The 18,590-nt window shown below is 47.4% G+C and overlaps 1 protein-coding gene across 1 annotated transcript in view; it reads right to left on the bottom strand.

The window, feature by feature from the left end:
• The window catches only part of KIF6 (kinesin family member 6), a 404,956-nt gene that overhangs the window by 80,361 nt on the left and 306,005 nt on the right, over positions 1 to 18,590 (bottom strand). Inside the window, exon 14 of the mRNA XM_070419405.1 lies at positions 10,491 to 10,599. Within this exon, the coding sequence (XP_070275506.1) occupies positions 10,491 to 10,599 (109 nt within the window). The remainder of the gene's footprint in view (positions 1 to 10,490; positions 10,600 to 18,590) is intronic.

The following is an 18,590-nucleotide window of genomic DNA, read 5'->3' as shown; positions in this document are numbered from 1 at the left end:
TGCCCACTGCAGAGGTGTGGGCTGAGGGCTGTCTGTCCTCATGTTTCCCTTTACTCCGCAGCTGTCACCGCTCCAGGCCACCCCGCCCACGTGTGTTCCTGATCCCTGGTTGTCAAGACAAACTCTTCCTTAAGGAAGCCCAGCCCTGGGGGAGAAGAGGGAGAGTGTGAGGGAGATGGGGAGATGAGAAAGGAAAGGAGGCAAACTGAAGAGCTGAGAAGAGGGTGACCCCAGTCTGCCACATCCTTGTTCTTCCTGGCCCGCCCTGCCCCTTCACACCCCCAGCTCATCCCCTTCCTCCTGCCCTGAGCTAAATTCTGCTCATCCAGACTGTGCTAGGAGGAGCCTTCCACTGCTGACCTTCTAACAGACACACGTTCCCATTAGTAACGTGCTCAGGGAGCCAACCTGTGACCAAGGTGTGTGCTGACTTTCCCCAGGGCATGTGCACCCAGACAATAGATACCCCCCAGCTGCTGCTCACTGCTGAGGAGGCGTGGCCCATGGGGGAGGTGTGGCCCCAAGGTGATAGCAGCTGAGGAGGCCACACCTGGCTCTGATCCAGGACAATGAGAACCACAGACAGTTTCCTGGAGAGGCCGGGACTGCCCACTCTTTCCGTGAGAGGTGAACACTGACAGGTCTCTGTGTGTCTCTGATGTCTATTGGTTGATGATTAACATGCTATTTATTGATAAGAAGCACTCATGCACCAAAGTCTAATTACAAATACACAGTTTATTGATGATATGCAACATTGTTGGGTTAGAGCGGGCAGGTGAGGTAATGAGTGCCAATCACCCCGGATTCTGGACACACTCCGTTGCTGCCTGGGCCAAATGAAAGTGTAGCCTCGGCGCCGAAGTTTGCTGTGTGCTGCACTCCTGGACTCCATCTCGTGGACGACTCTTTTTGAAGCTCCCATTCGATTTCAACCGTCACTTGTCCTGTGGAATACTGAGAGATGCACGGGTTGGTCTTGCTGGTGGTGAACGTTGTTGGAGGATTTGCAGGAACCAGAGTATTTTTCTTTAGAATTTGAGACGGGGATGTTTCAGTCCAAATCCACCCGTCAGCGGCGAGGGGTGAAAATGTCCATCTGTGTGAGGACTTTTAGACCAAATCAGTCCCTGGAAGGAAGTGTACTTCATGATCTCGCCACACCATTCCCGGAACGACTCCCTGGTGGTTGACGTTTTCCAGTGTTGGTCCTGTGCTTGTCTGCTGCACGTTGTCTGCTATTCTGTATCCTTCCTTGTAGGCAACTGGATTAATTGTTTTATTTTGCTTTTGATTGTCATCTTTATGTGTCTGAACTCCCACCATTAGAAAGTGCTCCATTTTGTCCAAAAATCCTAACTCCAGTGTGAGGACATGTTACTTCGTCTCCAATACGAGAAGCCGTTGCAATGCCTGGTTGCATTCTGGGTGCTCTTAAGTTGACAAGCACTTTGTTTGCAGATGTCCATCCAACTGACGTCCTGTTGTTGGCAGCTGTTTCATGCACGACCTTCCGTCGCATGCAAGGACCAGGCGGCCAAGTGCGATATTGTGATGTTAGGTCGCCTTTGTTGCATGTTTAAAAACCAACTTGCTTACGTTTCCGAATGAATAGCTGAATGTGATGTCAGCTATTCACTCGGAGACGTGCCATTCTACTGCTCATGTGTGCACAACCAGAGCATTGACAGATCGATGAATCCTCTAATAGATCAATATCCATGGGCACTCGCTGCAAATGCTCAAAACAGCGTAAGCAAGTTGGTTTTTAAAAATGCAACAAAGGCGACCTAACATCACAATATCGCACTTGGTCCTTGCATGCGACAACAGGTCGTGCATGAAACAGCTGCCAACAACAGCGCGTCAGTTGGATGGACATCTGCAAACAAAGTGCTTGTCAACTTAAGAGCACCCAGAATGCAACCAGGCATTGCAATGGCTTCTCGTATTGGAGACGAAGCAACATGTCCTCACACTGGAGTTAGGATTTTTGGACAAAGCGGAGCACCTGCTACTGGTGCGAGTTCAGACAACATGCAGACCTGCCGGCTGCATTGTCTCTGTTGTTGAGAGTTAGATGTCCATGCTGTGGAGCCATGAATACACCTGCTGGAAACGGAGGCAGCGTTCCTTCGTGTGCATTCCCCGCTGCATACCGTAGCTGAAAGTCTGAGTCCGCCAACACCTGGATTGTGCTTGTGAGATTATTAGTGATGTGTTGTCGTGTGTTATGACTTCTTTGACTTGACTGTTGAAAAGCTTCAAGCCAAGCCTTTTTGGTCCCCAGTTGCTATTGATGAGATGTTGCCAGTCTTGAAGGGAAAAGTGGCCATGGAACCGACTGAAGTCCAAGTATCCCCACAGGATGCTGAATCCGTAGTACTGGTTGTCATTGTTTCCAGTTGCTCCAGAGTTGTTGATTTTCTTGTACAGGTGGTTGTTGTAGGTTGGCAGAACCCAGGTACCGGTAGATTTTGTGATGATTCTGACACCCACCCGTGTGGAATCGCAATGCCAATTTCCCGAGGAAGTGCCCACTCCATCGGAACCCTGCATATTGTGGCCCATTGGGCTGCCACCACCTGCAGCCATTGTACTAGATCCAAAATTTGAGGACACTACTGATCCTCCACTAGTACTTGTTTGCTGAGATTAAGTTCTGATCCTGGAGTTTTAGCTGTCTGCTCCATTGATAAAAGTCTTCGTCTAACAGTGGCAGAGACTGGATCTAAAGTCTTGGTCTTTTGCATCCTTTAGTCAGTGTTTTCACTGGTGCCATCTTGACTGGCTTTTCTACCAGAGCACAGGGTTCGGGAACCCGTTTTTTGGCCTGGAAAACAACTTTTTCCAAGGTTTCCACCTAGCGATGTTGTCATCTGCGAGTGTCTTCTGAAACTCAGGGTCTGCGTGGTTGTATGTTAGATGTGGATAATCACCGCTGTTAAGGAGTTGATTATATGCCTTGTCGTGCTCTTTGGCAACCGTGTCTGCTCTGTTAACTAGCTGTCCTTTACCTAGACCATTAAGTGATCCAAAATATTTGTATCCAGGAACAACAGGCCCTCTGGTGTTGTCTTGTTTTTGTTGATTAGCTTTTGGCTTTGGAGGTCTTGCCTCAAGATGAAAAAACTCAGCAAGTGCACAGCCAGCCTTTTCCAACCAAGCTGGAGGATGAGCAACAAGAGACATGACTACTTGACTCATTTCATTGCAATCATCAAAGTCAACATTAAACTCATCACATGCAGTGCTAGCAAATGGGGTATCCCACTGCAATTTATGAATCTGGCTAAGTTTTGTATGTAGTTTGTGAATCAATCCAGAATCTGATATAACTTTTGGAAAACACTGTTCACAATCTGATACACCATGAGTGAAACAAATATCCGATTTTTGATTCATCCTTTCCCAGTTTTTACATGGAAACATCATTTGCGTCAAATTCAAATGTTGAGAACATTTAGAAACATACCGAGAGGAGAAATCCAACACTTCTGGCTCCCTTGACATCTCAATCTCAAATGAAGTTTGAACGCGTTTTGACAGGCTTATATTCTCCGTAGAAGGGGCGGATCTTTTCTTAGCCTCCACCCTTTTAACATTAAACTCCCGGGTAACATCACACTCACTGGCCTTTGCCCAGGCAAAGAACTCTTTGATCTCTGTTTTTGTGATCTTCCTAAAGTCATGATCGAGTTGGCAGGCAAGTTCAAATTTGAATATTTGATCTCCCAATGGCTGTTGATGTTCAAATGTTATTGAATTTCCATCCATGACAACACACATGTTAGTATTTGAAGTCACAGTCGCTGGTGTCAGATCAGTCTGTTGAGAGGACTCCCACTTTTGGTCAATACAAACAAGACTTCCATCGAGAATGGCCTTTGCAGACTGACAACCTTGGCAGTCATTTTTCCTTCTTCCCACCAGATGATCATCTTGTTGATGTAATCATTGAATGGAAAGTTTTCATTGGTCCAATTAACACATCCATAAAACAGAACAGCATGCGAGATGGCTTCTGCAATGTTTGTCTTTCCGGTAGTTGCATTAGGACCAAACACCCAGATAGTGTTTCTTTTTCCAAACTTTTTTTGACACCAGCCATACAGCACCCTTCCAGCATATGCAGGATTGTATCCATTTAGTTCAAATATTTTGTATATCCGATTGGTCTTAATGTCATTTGGCAGTTCATTACCGGCCAAATAATCACTGGTTGTTTGTCAGACTTCTGATCTTACATGCATTCTCCAAAGCAGATTTAATCTGGCTCCTGGATATTCCAGTTGCATTGTAGCTCAGATAAGATTCCTGGCTCTCTTGTATCCATTGTTTTTCTGAGGTGATACTGAACCAGACACTGAACAAGTCCCATATATTTTGATGTTGCTTTGCTCCTGTAGAAGGGATCAGATTCAGCTTTGTCTGGGTCGGTTTGTTGAGAATCTGAAGACTTGACTTGATTGTTGATGATCTGGAGGACAGTTAGTCGTTTGTGTTCCTGCAAATTAAGAACAGCACCTTTATACTCTTCGACAGTAGTCCATGCCCATTTGAAGCTCTGACTGGGTCTTTGGAAGAAGATACGTGGGAATGTACTGTTGTCTCAAATCTGATTAGCTTCATTAAATTTGGGCTTAGTAATTGACATCCAGTCTGGAATTTGAGGCTCAATTGTCTGATAAATCTGTTTTATCAACTTACGGTGAATTTGACTCAGGTAGCACCCAACAACAATACTCTTCATGCCCTTCATTTCAATTAGCGTATGTAGATGAAAAAATTTAGTTCCTTTTTCAAATTGTACCAAATAGAGCGGTTCAGATGTGACAGTTGTCTTCCATTCATTAACAAATTCCTGCTGAATTTCACCTGCAATCATTAGCTGTGGTTGCTCAATTTGATCCCAGTCCATATCAGAATCTGACAGCAATTTCCATTCTTGGTTCATAATCCAATCCACAAATTTGTCATGTATTCCAGGAAGGTGAGAGTCCCAATCACTTGGAATGCAGATAATAACCTCATAAAGTGAGGCCAAGGCTCAAGTGTCCATGAAGATGTGGTTACAAGTGTCAGCACGGTGCTGTTTATATACTTGCATATTGACGTCATATTCTCGTTCTCACGGTGACTCTCTCGAGATGTGGGTGGACTTTGGTCAGTGTTCACATCTCATGGAGAGAGGGGGCAGTCCCGGCCTCTGGGTCAGGCTGACTCACTCACTCGGTGGCTGTCACCACAGAGGAGCCAGTGTTCAAGGCCACTCAGCCTCTACAGGCCTCTGTGGTCATGTCTCCTGTCATGTCAGCTGGGGCAGTTTCTTTAGGTCCGTGGGGCAAATATGTCATTGGAAGGCAAGGGGCTCCTAGGACATTTTTCCCGGTCTTTTTGTCTAGAGTGATGAACTTAATAGATTGATTATTTGTAGAGTGAATATTTAATTTCTTCCCCTTGAGAGAGGAAGAGAGAAGACTGGGCCGGTATCTATGCCACTGCCTTCTCTGTAGACTTGTCTCTGACACGGTACCTCAGCTGCCTCTGCTATATTGCAATGAAGATGCATCTTTCATTTCCCTCACACTTTTTAAATACTAATATTATTTTCCTCTTTCATGTCATTTCTGCCTCAGGACGGCTGCCTTCTCTTGTCTACCGTTAAGAAGTCCCGACCCTGGCTCTCAGAAGCCTGTTGCTGTATTCTCCTACTTCTAGAGAGACACAGCATGGCCCAGCAGTTTTCTGGACTGCCAAGGTCTCCCAGAGTCAATTTCAAATTGTCATTCCTGGGCAAAAGAGTGCTTCTGAGTATCATTTTTGAGGCCAACACTGTCTTAAAAACTGCAGGGAGGTTGAGAAGAGCCTAATCTGCTCTTTGCTCTCAGAGTTTATAATTCTAGTTCAGGAGACAGGTGTAAATATAAAACGCAAGTGGAAAAATAATAAAGTTAAACATGAAGTCTAATGGGAACCAGGGAACTCCTGTGTGTCATGGATGCTATTTCCAGATGATGCCATGAGATTTGTTGTGTTTAGGTTCTGTGTCTGAAGGATCCAGCTGAGTAAAGGGGCGCTTTTCTTGGATTAGTTCACAGTAGCAAGGACTTCTTTCCTGGTGCATGCAGTTAATCTCCTCGTTTATTTCTTCTTTTGCTGCTCGCTGGTGCTCTGTGAGTGAGGGAGTCCGTTTGTATGAAAGATCTGCCACAGAAGAGTTGGCTGCGTGGTGCTTGGGCACTAGTGCTTGTCGGCATGGGTTCCAGCCTCTCCTCACATCCTACACTGTGAAGATGAATGAGTCACGCCTGAAATGCAGTCCTTTTCAATTGCAATTGTCTTTAAAAATCGGCCTAAGAATGGGCTCACATGCTCTGATTTAGCGAGGGCAAACCTCCTACTAACGTGGCGACGTCTTGTTTCTCTTGTCCCAGGGAGGCTTTCCCCAGACGGAGGCCAGAGCTGGGAGAGGCTAGAAACCCCCTGTGAAGGCAGCAAAGGGTGCAGGTAAGAAGGGGAAGAGAACCCTTCTACCAAGTAACACAGATGTGCGTGCCATCGATCGTCCCCTCCTGCAACTCTAGAGCAACTCGTACACTCTTGGGAACTGAGGGAATCACAAGGGATCCCTATATTTGGGCTTAGAATGAATTCCCATGGGCTAGAGAGGCCGAGCTGGCCCAAGGCACGGTGTGGGGGCTATTCGTCCTGAGTCCCTCTTTAGTGGACTTGGCCCACATGGTGTCACAACGCCAGAACCTTGAGGTACAGTTACTTGATATGAGATGTAAACAGGCAAGCCGGGCCACTAGGCCCTGGCTGCTGAGGACTATTAGAAAGGAGAGACTAGGCAGTTGGTCGAGTCAGGAAACTGATTTAATAGCATCCTGAGCAAGCTGGTGCACGTCTGTGTTGCAGGGACTTGCCCGTCCTCCCAGAAACGTTCTACGCGATGCTCCTGCCACTAGAGGGAATGGGAGCATCGTGTGGAATGGAGGGGACCAGGGTCCCGTGAACCAGTTCCTAAAGTGAGGGTGGCATGGAGGTCACCCCTTTTAGCACCTGTGGGCCTTAGTTTGATGTCTGTTCAAGCTCTGTGTTTTCATGCACAAACATTTTCTCTTAGTCCCCTGCCTTAAGGAGTTCTGAGCACGTCATATCTAACAATTGAATAGGCTCCATAAGGCAAACAAAAGCTCCCATCCTGAGAAAGGGGTAGGTTCGAGGTTAAACTCCCCAGTACCAAATACTCCTTTAATGATTGTTATTACAGTAACGTTAAGCAGATGTGACATTAAAAAAATGTGGGCAGGTTTCCCAACTTTTCATTTGACTTGAAAAGACTGATTTACTGCTGGGAAAACCTCTTTTCAGAGGGAAGCTTTGTGTGAGTTTCACTGATTCCCTTGCCCGATGGCCTCGGGGAAGATGGGACCACCAGCATTACCAGCCCATCCTGCGTCACTTAGATGTGTTTCAATCCAAAGCACATTTGTCACCGGGTCGTCAGAACTCTACTGTGCCGGAGGTTAGTGAGCCCTGAATTAGGCTTCCAAAGACCACCACATCCTTATCTCTGCTGCCCCCACACCAGCCCTCCTCCTGCTGGACACAGACCTCCACTCAAGGGTACACACCAGGACCAGGAAACATGCCAATTCTAGAATCAGAAGGATGAAGTAGCATGTTCTTCCCCAGCCAGTGGTTCTTAAGCTTGAGTGTGCAAGAGAAGCACTTGGAACTGGTGTAGCCTGTGGAGGTGCTGGGATCCACCTCAGAGGCTCCGGCTCTCAGGGTCTCTGGACACTGTCTAGGCAGTGGCTTTCAAGCCTGGTGGCCTGCTAGAGCCTTTAAGCAAATGGATGTTGGGGCTCTATATGAGTGAGAATAGGAGGGGAGGCAGGCTAAGGCCTTGGTTGCTTTTACAAGCCCCGTGGTCACTTGGTTATGGAGCCAGGGGAATGAGGACCTGGTGGGAGCTATGACATCTTAGGCAGGGACACAGCTAAGGGCTCTTTGGAAGTTGTTATTGGATAAAGCAGCTGTCGTCTAGCTTGACATGCTTATCTTCAGACAAACAAGGTACCCTGCTTCAACACGGCCACTGACTCTGCTGAAAATCCATGGCCCACGGCGTGGAGGAGGATGGGGACCCCTGGATGCAGGTGCCAAAACTCGTGCGGCCGGGCCTATGTCCTTTTTTGGAGGGAGACGGCTGTCAGACTTCACTAGCTTCACTTGCTTCCCCCAACACTCATTATTTTATTCATTCATTTATTTATTCATTCATGTCCTCGAGTCTTGGTCCTATTCTGCTCCCCCAAAGGGTAACTGTTCTTATGGTTAAAGCACACTAAAAGGTATCTTTTCGTTTGACTATTTTTGCATGCATATATTTATATTTTACACAAATTGTGGGTTCTTAGGGCTCCCCTTGTTAGCATGTGTACATTAACCCATGGCTCCCACTTGCTGCATCGATCCCATGGCAGCCCCCCCCCCCTTCACCTCTCTACTTCCCCGGGATGGATGCCCGGAAGGCTTCCAACTCTCTCTGGCCACAAACAACTGTGGGCATCCTCATATATGTCTCCTTTTGAACCTGGAGAGATAAACCCGGATGTGGAATTGCTGGGTCACGGGGGGTGCACAGACTTCTTTAGACGAAGAGGGCTGCAGGGTGCTCCAGTCGGTTGCTCCTGGTTACACTCTGATCACCTTCACTGCGTTCCCAGTGATCTAAGATCCCCACCAAACCCCCCACCAAGTGGAGAAGCTGTCGGTTAATAGTGGAAGCTGGCTCTCATGGCCATTGCTGTTCCCTTCTCTCTTCCCAGTCTGCCTTCTCTCCCCCGCCCGTGGCAGCTGTGCTAAACCTTCATCACCATCCTCCAGTCTCTCATTCTACATGGACTTGCACAGAGGAAGCAGCGGGTACTTTCAGTTTGCTCTCTCCGCTTCTAAGTGTGTCCATGTCAACCGCATCTTGCTTTGTTGTTCTGTTCAGGGCTCCTTCCTGGCTCAGCTGCCCTGACCTCAACCCCCTCAACCCCCTCCGGACCCCACTCCCCACTCCCGGAGCCTTGCTCTTTCCCACACTTCTCTCTCGTTTGTCACTGGTTTGCTTCTGTGGCCTACAGCCTTGGCCGATTCTCTCCCATTCTCAAACAGACTTCTCCTTAGGCTACCTCCCCTTTTTCTTTATAAACATGTTTTTCTCCATCACAAACTTTCTGCACACGTTGTTTGCTCTCTTTCTGCTTGCTTCGCCACTTCTGAAACTCCAACCCCTGGTCTTCCAGGGGCCGACTCTGTGCGCTTCCCAGCTCCGCCTGCCGAGTTCTTGGTAGCGCCCGCCACAGTGACCGCATGCTGCTCCTGCTCCATGGGGCGGTCTCCCCTGGGCTTTCAGGACAGGATTTTCCCCTAGTTCTCCCTCATCTCCTCTCTCTGCCTCTTCTCAGCCCCTCCGTGGCCTTTGTTCACTCTCCTTGTCCTTTTGAGCTGCCCCTGGTCCCACCCTCTAAGCCAGCGGTTCTCAACCTGTGGGTTGCGACCTCTTTGGGGGTCGAACGACCCTTTCACAGGGGTCACCTCAGACCATCGGAAAACACATATATAATTACATATTGTTTACAGTAGTAAAATTACAGTTATGAAGTAGCAACGAAAATAATTTTATGGTTGGGGGTCACCACAACATGAGGAACTGTATTAAAGGGTCGAGGCATGAGGAAGGTTGAGAACCACTGCTAGGCCCTTCCACTGCCACGTGTTTTTCTGCGAGTGCTCATCCACTGCTCATGCGTATGCCTCTCAATCCTGGATCTCACTGTCATTCAACAGTAGTTTTGAGAAGTTACTGTGTGCTAAGACCCAGTCATGTGTGACATATACCTAGTCTAGAGCTCTAGACCCATACATCTGGCAGTCACTCTGTTTTCTACTGCTTTAGGATATGTATCTGATTCATGGCTTATCTGAAACAAAGCATAAGTTCATTCTAAAGGGCTCACACACAGCCTTCCCCCACCGCATAGCTGCCGGCTCAGCTTCTGGCCTGGAGACCACACCCCGGGCCTGGTCATTTCACTTTCTTTGACTAAGGAGTGGAGGGCCACCCTCCAGGACAGCAGGGCCTGGAGTTCTAAGACTATAATTTAGTCCTTAGATATGTCCCTGCCTTTGGAACAGGAAGATATTGATAGAGTCACAAGCTGATGAGAATGGATGTGCAATGTGAGACTGGCAGAGGGAGTTAGTGCTGCCAGTAACAGTCCCTGACGTAGGTAACCGGCTGTCCCGGGAGGGTGAGGCCTACCCGCCTGGAGAATGGTACCAGGTGGACGTGATTCACTGTGAAACTGAGTGAATGCCGTGCCTTCCTTTCAGGAGTTGGGTTGGGCAGTTTAGGGAGGACAGAGCGAGCTTCCTCTGGCTGCCCGGCTCAGCCTTGCTGGGCCAGCGGCTCCCTGAGCCGGCCTTACCTCTGCTTCAGAATCTGTTTGTTGTCTTCGATGGTCACGCTGTCAGCGTGGTCCCTCTTGAAGATTTCAAAGGCCTCCTGGCGTCCTAATGACATTTCCTCTCTCATCCCTGTTGGAGACACAAGGAAATGGCCTCAGTCACAGCATCAGGATCCCATTAATTTCATTGTCACTCTAGTCAGACCACAAAGGCGGCCCTGGCTCCGAGAGGCCCACGGCGAGAGGCTCCAGACCAGACAGGTGGCCCCAGGCTCCTCCAGCCGGCCGCCCACCAGGGAGCCCTCGCAGCCACACCCGCTGCACCCCGCTGGCTGGGCCGTGCCTCCATGTGACTGTGGGGGGTGGGGTTTGGAATGTCTGGTCGAAGGAAATGAAAACCAGAGTGCCAAGCCCTCCATTGCCAAGAACATCTGCAAATACACTTTCTGCCATCATTCAGTGCCATATTTCTCCCTGTTTTCCTGTTCCTCCCCACTTGGGTTTTCTGTTAAATTTCATCCTGAATTTCCAGGCATTGAGTTAAAAGAAGTATAATTCAGACCGAAAGATTTCAAATCTAGAAAAGTCTGCTGTCTTCAGACCCAGCCTGTCCTTGTTTCCTGTGGCTAACGAGGGGCCCCTGACCTTCCTCAGAACTTAAGTTCTCCGTGTAAGGCCCATGAGCAGAGAGCGGTGCAGGGAGGTCCCTGGCTCATGTCTAACGTCAGCATCTTGTGTCACTGTCACCACTGCAGACTCCTCCTCCCTGCTGGGGTGCTCAGGGGCCTGATTCTGAAAGCCAGAGTCAGAAGGGCCAGCGCCCTGGGAGTAGCAGGTGGCATCTCTTCCCACACCTCCCAGGGTGAGGGTCCATGCAGGTGTGTGCCTGGGACTCGAGGTGAGAGCTGAATTCACAGCTGTATTTTGGATGAATCTACAATCATTTTTTATGCCTCTGCCCTTCATTCCTTTTTCCATGTTTTTATCCCTTTAATCCCACTTATCTTTGCAGCCCCAGCTGAGTGTTACCACCTCCATGAAGCTCCCCAAGGCCCAGAAGGGCACATCTTCCCTCCACCACGGACCCATCGATGCCTCTGAAACATGCACAGCCACAACGCTGTCACTTCACATGACAGTCCTTTCTGGTGAAATGCAAGTTTCTCCGGAGATGGAGAGAATATTTTTTTGGTGAATCCTTGGTGCCTTGTTCAATGACTAGCGTTTAGAATGTGCTCAACATATGTCTGTTAAGTGAGTCAGGCCCAGATTGAACTGGGAGTGATGATGGGCCTTCCTTGTTGCCATAGGAATAGGGTCCAGGGCTACAGGGGTTCACTCTGAGGCCTAGGGTACCAGAGATGCATTCATATGGGCCACAGACCACATCTCCTGCCTGCAAAAACCTAGCCTCAGGGTGGGGAACTGGACCAGCCCATCTGACACCAATTTCATGATTGCTGTTGATAAAAATAGCACCATGGAGAATGCCTGAATGGTGAGGCACACAAAGACACCCCACCCTTTCCATCGAAGCGAAGGGGCACAGCTCAGTTCCGTCTGCACATCTGCCCTGCACACTCCAGAATTGGGGCGTGGCCTGGGGACGGGTTTATGAGAGACTCGGAAAGAGAAGCCCTGATGCACAGGCAACATTAACCAGGGGGCACTTTGCTTCCACCAGGAGCCGAGGGACTCAGTCCATACCTCTCCCCTGCCCCTGGTCTGTGCTCTTTCTAACAATGTATGTTTGCCTTTCACTGCCTAATAAGATAACAACAGGGGGGTGGAGGGAATGGGCCTCTCTGGAATGGAGGGGGTGGGGGAGGCTGCATAGAGGTCACATTGGAGCCTGCCAGTGAGGTCCCCAAAGTGCTGCCCAGAGAGGAGGAGAGCAGGCTTCCTGGGCAGTGGGAGCAGAAACGACATGGAGTACACAGCAAAGACAATCCAGGAAGGTTGGCTGGGATCATTTTTCAGAGAATCTGTAAGGTCTTACTAAGAAATCTGAGGCAAGTGTGATATCTTATTATATCATATTCCCTCCACCCCCTGCTGGTATTTTATTATATAAAAGTACAAATCAGTACTTTTCAAAGATTTTTTTAAAGTTTAGTAAAGCACACATTATGGGGAAGTTGCATGGGAAGTGATTATTACTTTGAGTGAGTTAAGAGCACTGGGTCCTGCAGTGCTATAGGCTTATCGTCAGGAGCATGGTATCGCTTTTCCTCTTGTTGGAATGGAGAAATATTCTGGGATTGAGTTCTCTGAGGGTAGTGACCTCAGGTGGATGAGCATTAGTGTGACGGCCATCATCCTGGCAGTCAGCGTCCCAAGTGTCTGCTTAGAAAGGCCAAGGCGAGGGGGCTCATGATACCCATTGCCTGGAGGCAAAGAGGCAAAACAAGGCCTGGAAGCCTAGAGAGACTTCACTGCTGCCTCATGGAAGGGAGACTGAGAGTCCACAGAGATGACAATGGGAAGGACTCCCCAGGCAGCTGTATGTGAGACCCCAGGCTCTATCCCAGCCCTACTCTTGTCCATTCCAATTATGCTCATTTAGAGCTCATCTAGTCCTTTTGGGTTGTACTAATGGACCACTTCCTATTCTAATTTGGGGTCACCTGAAACGTTAATGAACCCCTTTTTATTTGCTGAAAAGATGTCTCCACCTCGCTTTCCCTCTCAGGATTCCCTTTCTCAGATGACAAGCTCTCGCACACATGGTGTGCAGAGAAAGAGCGGGGCAGTGGAGCACAGGAGTGACCACAGCCTACCTTGCTAATGAGATAATGAACCTGCCTCTCACTTTAAATCAAAAGCTAAAGGTGATTAAGTTTAGTGAGGAAGGTATGTTGGAAGCCAAGACAGGCCCAAATCTCGGCCTTTTGGGCCGAACAGTTAGCCAAGTTGTGAATGCAAAGGAAAAGTTCTTGAAGGAAACTAACAGTGCTGCTCCAGTGAACACACGGATGATAAGAAAGTGAAACAGCCTTACACCTGATATGGAGAACATTTTAGTGGTCTGGAGAGATGATAAACCAGCCACAACATTCCGATAAGCCAAATCCCAATCCAGAAAACAAGGCCCTAACTCTCAATTCTATGAGGGCCGAGAGAAGTGAGGAAGCTGCAGAAGAAAAGTCTGAAGATGGCAGAGGTGGGTTTAAGGAAAGAGCCATCTCCATAATATAAAAGTTCAAGGAAAAGCAGCAAGTGCTGATGTAGAAGCTGCAGCAAGTCATCCAGAAGAACTGGCTAAGATAATCAATGAAGTGGCTACACGAAACCACAGATTTCTAATGTAGATTAAACAGCCTCATATTGGAAGATGATGCCATCTAGGACTTTCATAGCCAGAGAGAGGTCAATGCCTACTGTCAAAGCTTCAAAGGACAGGCTGACTCACTTGTCAGGGGCTAATGCAGCTGATGACTTTAAATTGAAGCCAATGCTCATTTACCATTCTGAAAATCCTATGCTAAGTCTACTCTGCCTGTGCTTTATAAATGGAACAACAAAGCCTGATGATAGCACATCTGTTTACAACATGGTGTACTGAATATTTTAAGCCCATTGTTGAGACCTAGTGCTCAGAAAAAAAGATTCCTTTCAAAATATTATGGCTAGTTGACAATGCATTTGGTTACCCCAGAGGTCTGATGAAGATGTACAGCAAGATTAATATTGTTTTTATACCTGTTAATACAACTTCCACTTTATAGCCTATGGACCAAAGAGTAATTTTGACTTTCAAATCTTCTTACTTAAGAAATCCATTTTGTAGGGCTATAGCTGCCACAGATAGTGATTCTTCTGATGGGTCTGGGCAAAGTAAATGGAAAACCTTCTGGAAAAGATTCACCATTCATGATACCATTAATGAACATTTATGATTCATGGGAAAAGGCCAAAATATCAATATTAACAGGAGTTTGGAAGAAGTTGACTCCAATCCTCATGGATGACTTTAAGGGGTCAACACTTCAGTGGAGTAAGTAGCTGCAGATGTGGTGGAAACAGCAGGAGAACTAGGATTAGAAGTGGAGCCTGAAGATGTGACTGAATTGCTGCGACTCGCATGAGAAGAATTTAATGAAGGAGCTGCTTTTTGTGAATGAGCAAAGAAAGAGGTTTCTTGAGATGTAATCTATACTTGGTGAAGATGCTGTGAAGATTGTTGAAATGACAACAAAATTTTAGAATATCACATAACTTAGTTGAAAAAGCAGTGGCAGGGTTTGAGATGATTGGCTCCAATTTTGAAAAAAAAAAAAGTTGTACTGCAGGTAAAATACTGTCAAACAGCATCACATGCTACAGAGAAATCGTTCATGAAAGGAAGAGTCAATCAATGGGGAAAACTTCATTATTGTCTCATTTTAAGAAATTGCCAGCCCCCTCAACATTCATCAACCACCAGCCTGATCAGTCAGCAGCCATCAACGCTGAGACAAGATGCTCCATCACAAGAAGATCATGACTCCCCGAAGACTCAGATGATTAGCATCTTTTTATCAATAAAGTATTTTTAAATTAAGGTATGTACATTGGTTTTTTTGGACATAATTATATTGCACACTTAACAGACTACTGTAGAGAGTAAACATAACTTTTATATACACTGGGAAACCAAAAACATTCATGTGACTCACTTTATTGAGATATTCGCTTTATTGCGGTGATCTGGAACCTGACCTGCAATGCCTCCAAGGTATGCCTGCATTACCTTAGCTAAACTTCTCCATGATCCATGGTCATGATTTCATTGTGCAGATGAGGAAACTGAGACTCAGTAAAGAAGTGGGTCTAGGGGTAAGACTCTCCCAGCTTTTAGAGACAGGCTAGTTCTCCTCTTTGATCAGTTTTCCAAGGAGAGCATGCCTGACAGAGGGGAACAGGTGGTAGGCCTCCAGATAACCTGGTGGTAGTAGATTTACCCATAAAACTCTGCTCTTATGAGTGCTCATCTTGTCTCAAACTTCGAGCTTTCTTGATTGTATTACAGGGAAAACAGAACCATGAATTTTGTTAACTGTTTGCATAGTTTATTTACTTTATTACTATGTTCTCAAATTATCTCTAGACTCTGTACATGGGGGCAGGGTTTTTTGTCAGTTTTGTCTGCTGCAATATTTCTAGCACCTGGGTCATCCCTGGCACAGAGGAATAACTCAATCAAATGTCTTTTCAGTGGATGTTTTGGAGGCTGAATGCTTTTCCTTGTGATAGAGCATATTATGACTTTATGGGGGAAGTGACGATGTTTCCATGGCTTTCCCTCCCTCCACCCTCTTGCTCCTGGGTAGGTTCACCCCTCATCTAGTGTGATTTTAGAAATGTAACACCGTCGTCCCCCCACTACATGTCACCATGCTTCAGAGCCCACCATTAGAGACGAATGCCAATACCAAGAAGCTTTCATAAAAATGCAAATATTCTTGAAGGTATCACTGTTTTAGGGCCAGCAAAGAAAAATTGCATAGTTTGTTGACGATTAGCTAACAGGTCCTGCCAAGATGGGAGGTGGGTGTCAGAATCAGGGGGATCTGAGCTGGAAAGGGAAGAGAAATTGCACCTTGGTCCCAACTTTGTTTAGTCTGGTGGACTCAGCTGCTCATGAAGTGTACACCTAAGGAGACCTGGCTTCCCATTTCTCTCTTAGTTGTTTCCTTTTAGTGAATTTCAATCATAGGTCCCAGTGTTGAATCCCAGAAAATACGGATGACTCAGAGAAGCCTGCTGGCTTGCTGAGTCACAGGGCTGTTTAAAACCTAACGGGGAGCAAACAGAAGCATCACAGGGTCGTGTAAAATTTCAAACAAAACAAAGCAAAACCAAAAAAAACCCCAAAACCCCTAAAGGACAGGAGTTTCTCAGTCTAAGTCCCCAAAACACGACATTGCAATTCCGGTTGTGAATTGGATGGAAAACATTTCCACGTCCCAAAGGAGCCACCGCTTCCGGATGTTGATACCTACAGGGAGTGCTCAGGTAGACATGACCGTCGACAGGTACTCTCCACATTAGCCTTGAGTTGGGTTTCCGACAATGTTAGGCATCCGAAGTTCTTAGGCCCTGGTGCCTTGTGCATTTCTTAATGCTCACTTTATTGCCATCCTGAAATTTGGTTTCTTACTTTTGGAAGCCCTCCCCACTCCCGAAGCAGGGTCCCATGGAAACCAAATGGAAAGGGAAAACATCGGAAGTGGAGAGTCTATGCTGCTGCCTTTGGGCTTGCTGTCTGACTTCCTTTAGTCTGGGCACGTGGGCCAGAACTCATTTTCCTGGCTGCTCCCAAACAACCTACTGCTGCTGAAGCTATTGCTTAAAAATGGACAAAAGTAAAAGAATGGAGAGTTGTGTTGTTCATGCTGAAAAATGATTGCCTGGTTGGAGCCAAAAATGTATTTTCCTTGGAAAAGGCATTTATTCATGTTGGTGCCTCAGAGTGAACGAGGAAGGGGAGAAAAGAGCAAGAGGGAATGAAGGGAAGTGAGAGATGGGGTGGGTTCCCAAGGGAGAGGGGGTTTGGGAGACACTGTGTGGGGAAGCACGGGACTTGGTTGGAAAGTCTGTAAGGAGGATTCTCCAAAAGGTCGGGGGCCTCTGAGGGGACCTTGCCGAAGGCAGCAACCCTTACCTTGACTTTTCCAAACAAGTCCGATCCCCTGGGATGTTTTGCTGGAATCTCTATGTTTAGTCTTTAAAGACCTGACCTTGTAGAAGCATATACTTTCTCAAGAATACTTACCCTGCTGATTGTATCTAAAGGTTAATTTAAGTTCAAAGTGTTGTTACAATAAAAAGCCAAAGAGGCAGGCAATCAGGGCTGCTTTTACTACTAAAGTAAAACAGCCCCTTAGCCTCTCTTTCACAGAAACCTGTGTCAGAAAAATCTGTTCACCCGTCGTTCAGGGTCTGCTGGTCATCCCCAGCAACACTGTTTGGGGACACTCAGGGCTGCTGCTGGGAGGAAGCTAGATGTGTGTGTGTGTGTGTGTGTGTGTGTGTGTGTGTGTGTAGTGGGGGAGAGGGGGATGAGGGGGATTACACTATCTGTGGGTTGGTATTGGAAGCTTCCAAACTAAGGTAAGGGAATGATATGCATGCCCACAATCCACATTACAAGGACGTGCGTACAGTTATGAGAAGCAGCAGGGGCGGGGGGAGTGTGTTTTCGTAGATGATATAAGGTTCCATAGGCACTGAGAATTCTCTGTAAATGTTGAGTTAAGTGAAATACCAAAAATACCCTCACATATAGTTAGAAGAGAAGACCTTTCTTTAGTGTGTGGAGAGGTTAGAATGAATGGACCAATGGGAGGGAGAGGAGTTAAGAATTTAGATGAGAGGGATAACCTATCAAGGCAAATGAAACAGGTCAGGAGGGCCTGAGACCCAAAGGAAAGGCCAGTGGTCCAGCACTCATGGGAATGAGCTGGGAACAAGGATATCCCACGGGAAGTGATGGCTACAGCCAGAAACTGGGGTGAAGGCCAAGTCAGCAGCTTCTAGCATGGAGAGCCAAGGGTCCATCGGTTCAGAATGGATAAATTGGTGAGATGGGGAGGTGCTTAGGATCTCATAAAGAGGAATCTCCCAGAAAGATTAGAGGAACATCTGAGATGCTCTCTTTACCGTCTCCCCCAACGGTGGGGCGGATGTTGTCATTAGGAAGGAGGTGGTTTTGAAAGTTACATGAAAAACAGGGATGGCACATCTGTGGCCCGTGTTTCTGCTCTCCTTCCTCACCCCGATGGGAGACTTTGCCAACCAGTCACAGCATCCTTTGCTGGGGAAACGAAGGGCAGCACTGGTCTCCAGGCAGCCTCTCCCAGCCAACCATCCCTGCCCTAGAAGCTCCTCTTTTTAATAGATGGCTCCCAAATGGCTACCCAAGCAAACGACATCTGGTGTGGCTTTCATCATTCCTGTGCTTTCAGGATAAAACGGCTGCCTGGTTCCATCACCGTAGGAGCTGGCCTGCAGGTGACTTTCCTCAGGGAGCAGCATGCCCTAGACTCACTGGGAGTAGCCGTCTGGGAGTGGGTGCGGAGGAGGCCTCTGTCCCTGCTTCTCCACCGCCAGGGTGATGGAGGCCACCGCAGGAAGCAG

This window comes from Myotis yumanensis, unplaced genomic scaffold (genome assembly GCF_028538775.1).
Source record: "Myotis yumanensis isolate MYYU_CA2020_CCGP unplaced genomic scaffold, mMyoYum1.0.hap1 SCAF_6, whole genome shotgun sequence".
Taxonomy (NCBI): Eukaryota; Metazoa; Chordata; class Mammalia; order Chiroptera; family Vespertilionidae; genus Myotis; species Myotis yumanensis.
This window is presented reverse-complemented; position numbering and strand designations above follow the sequence as displayed.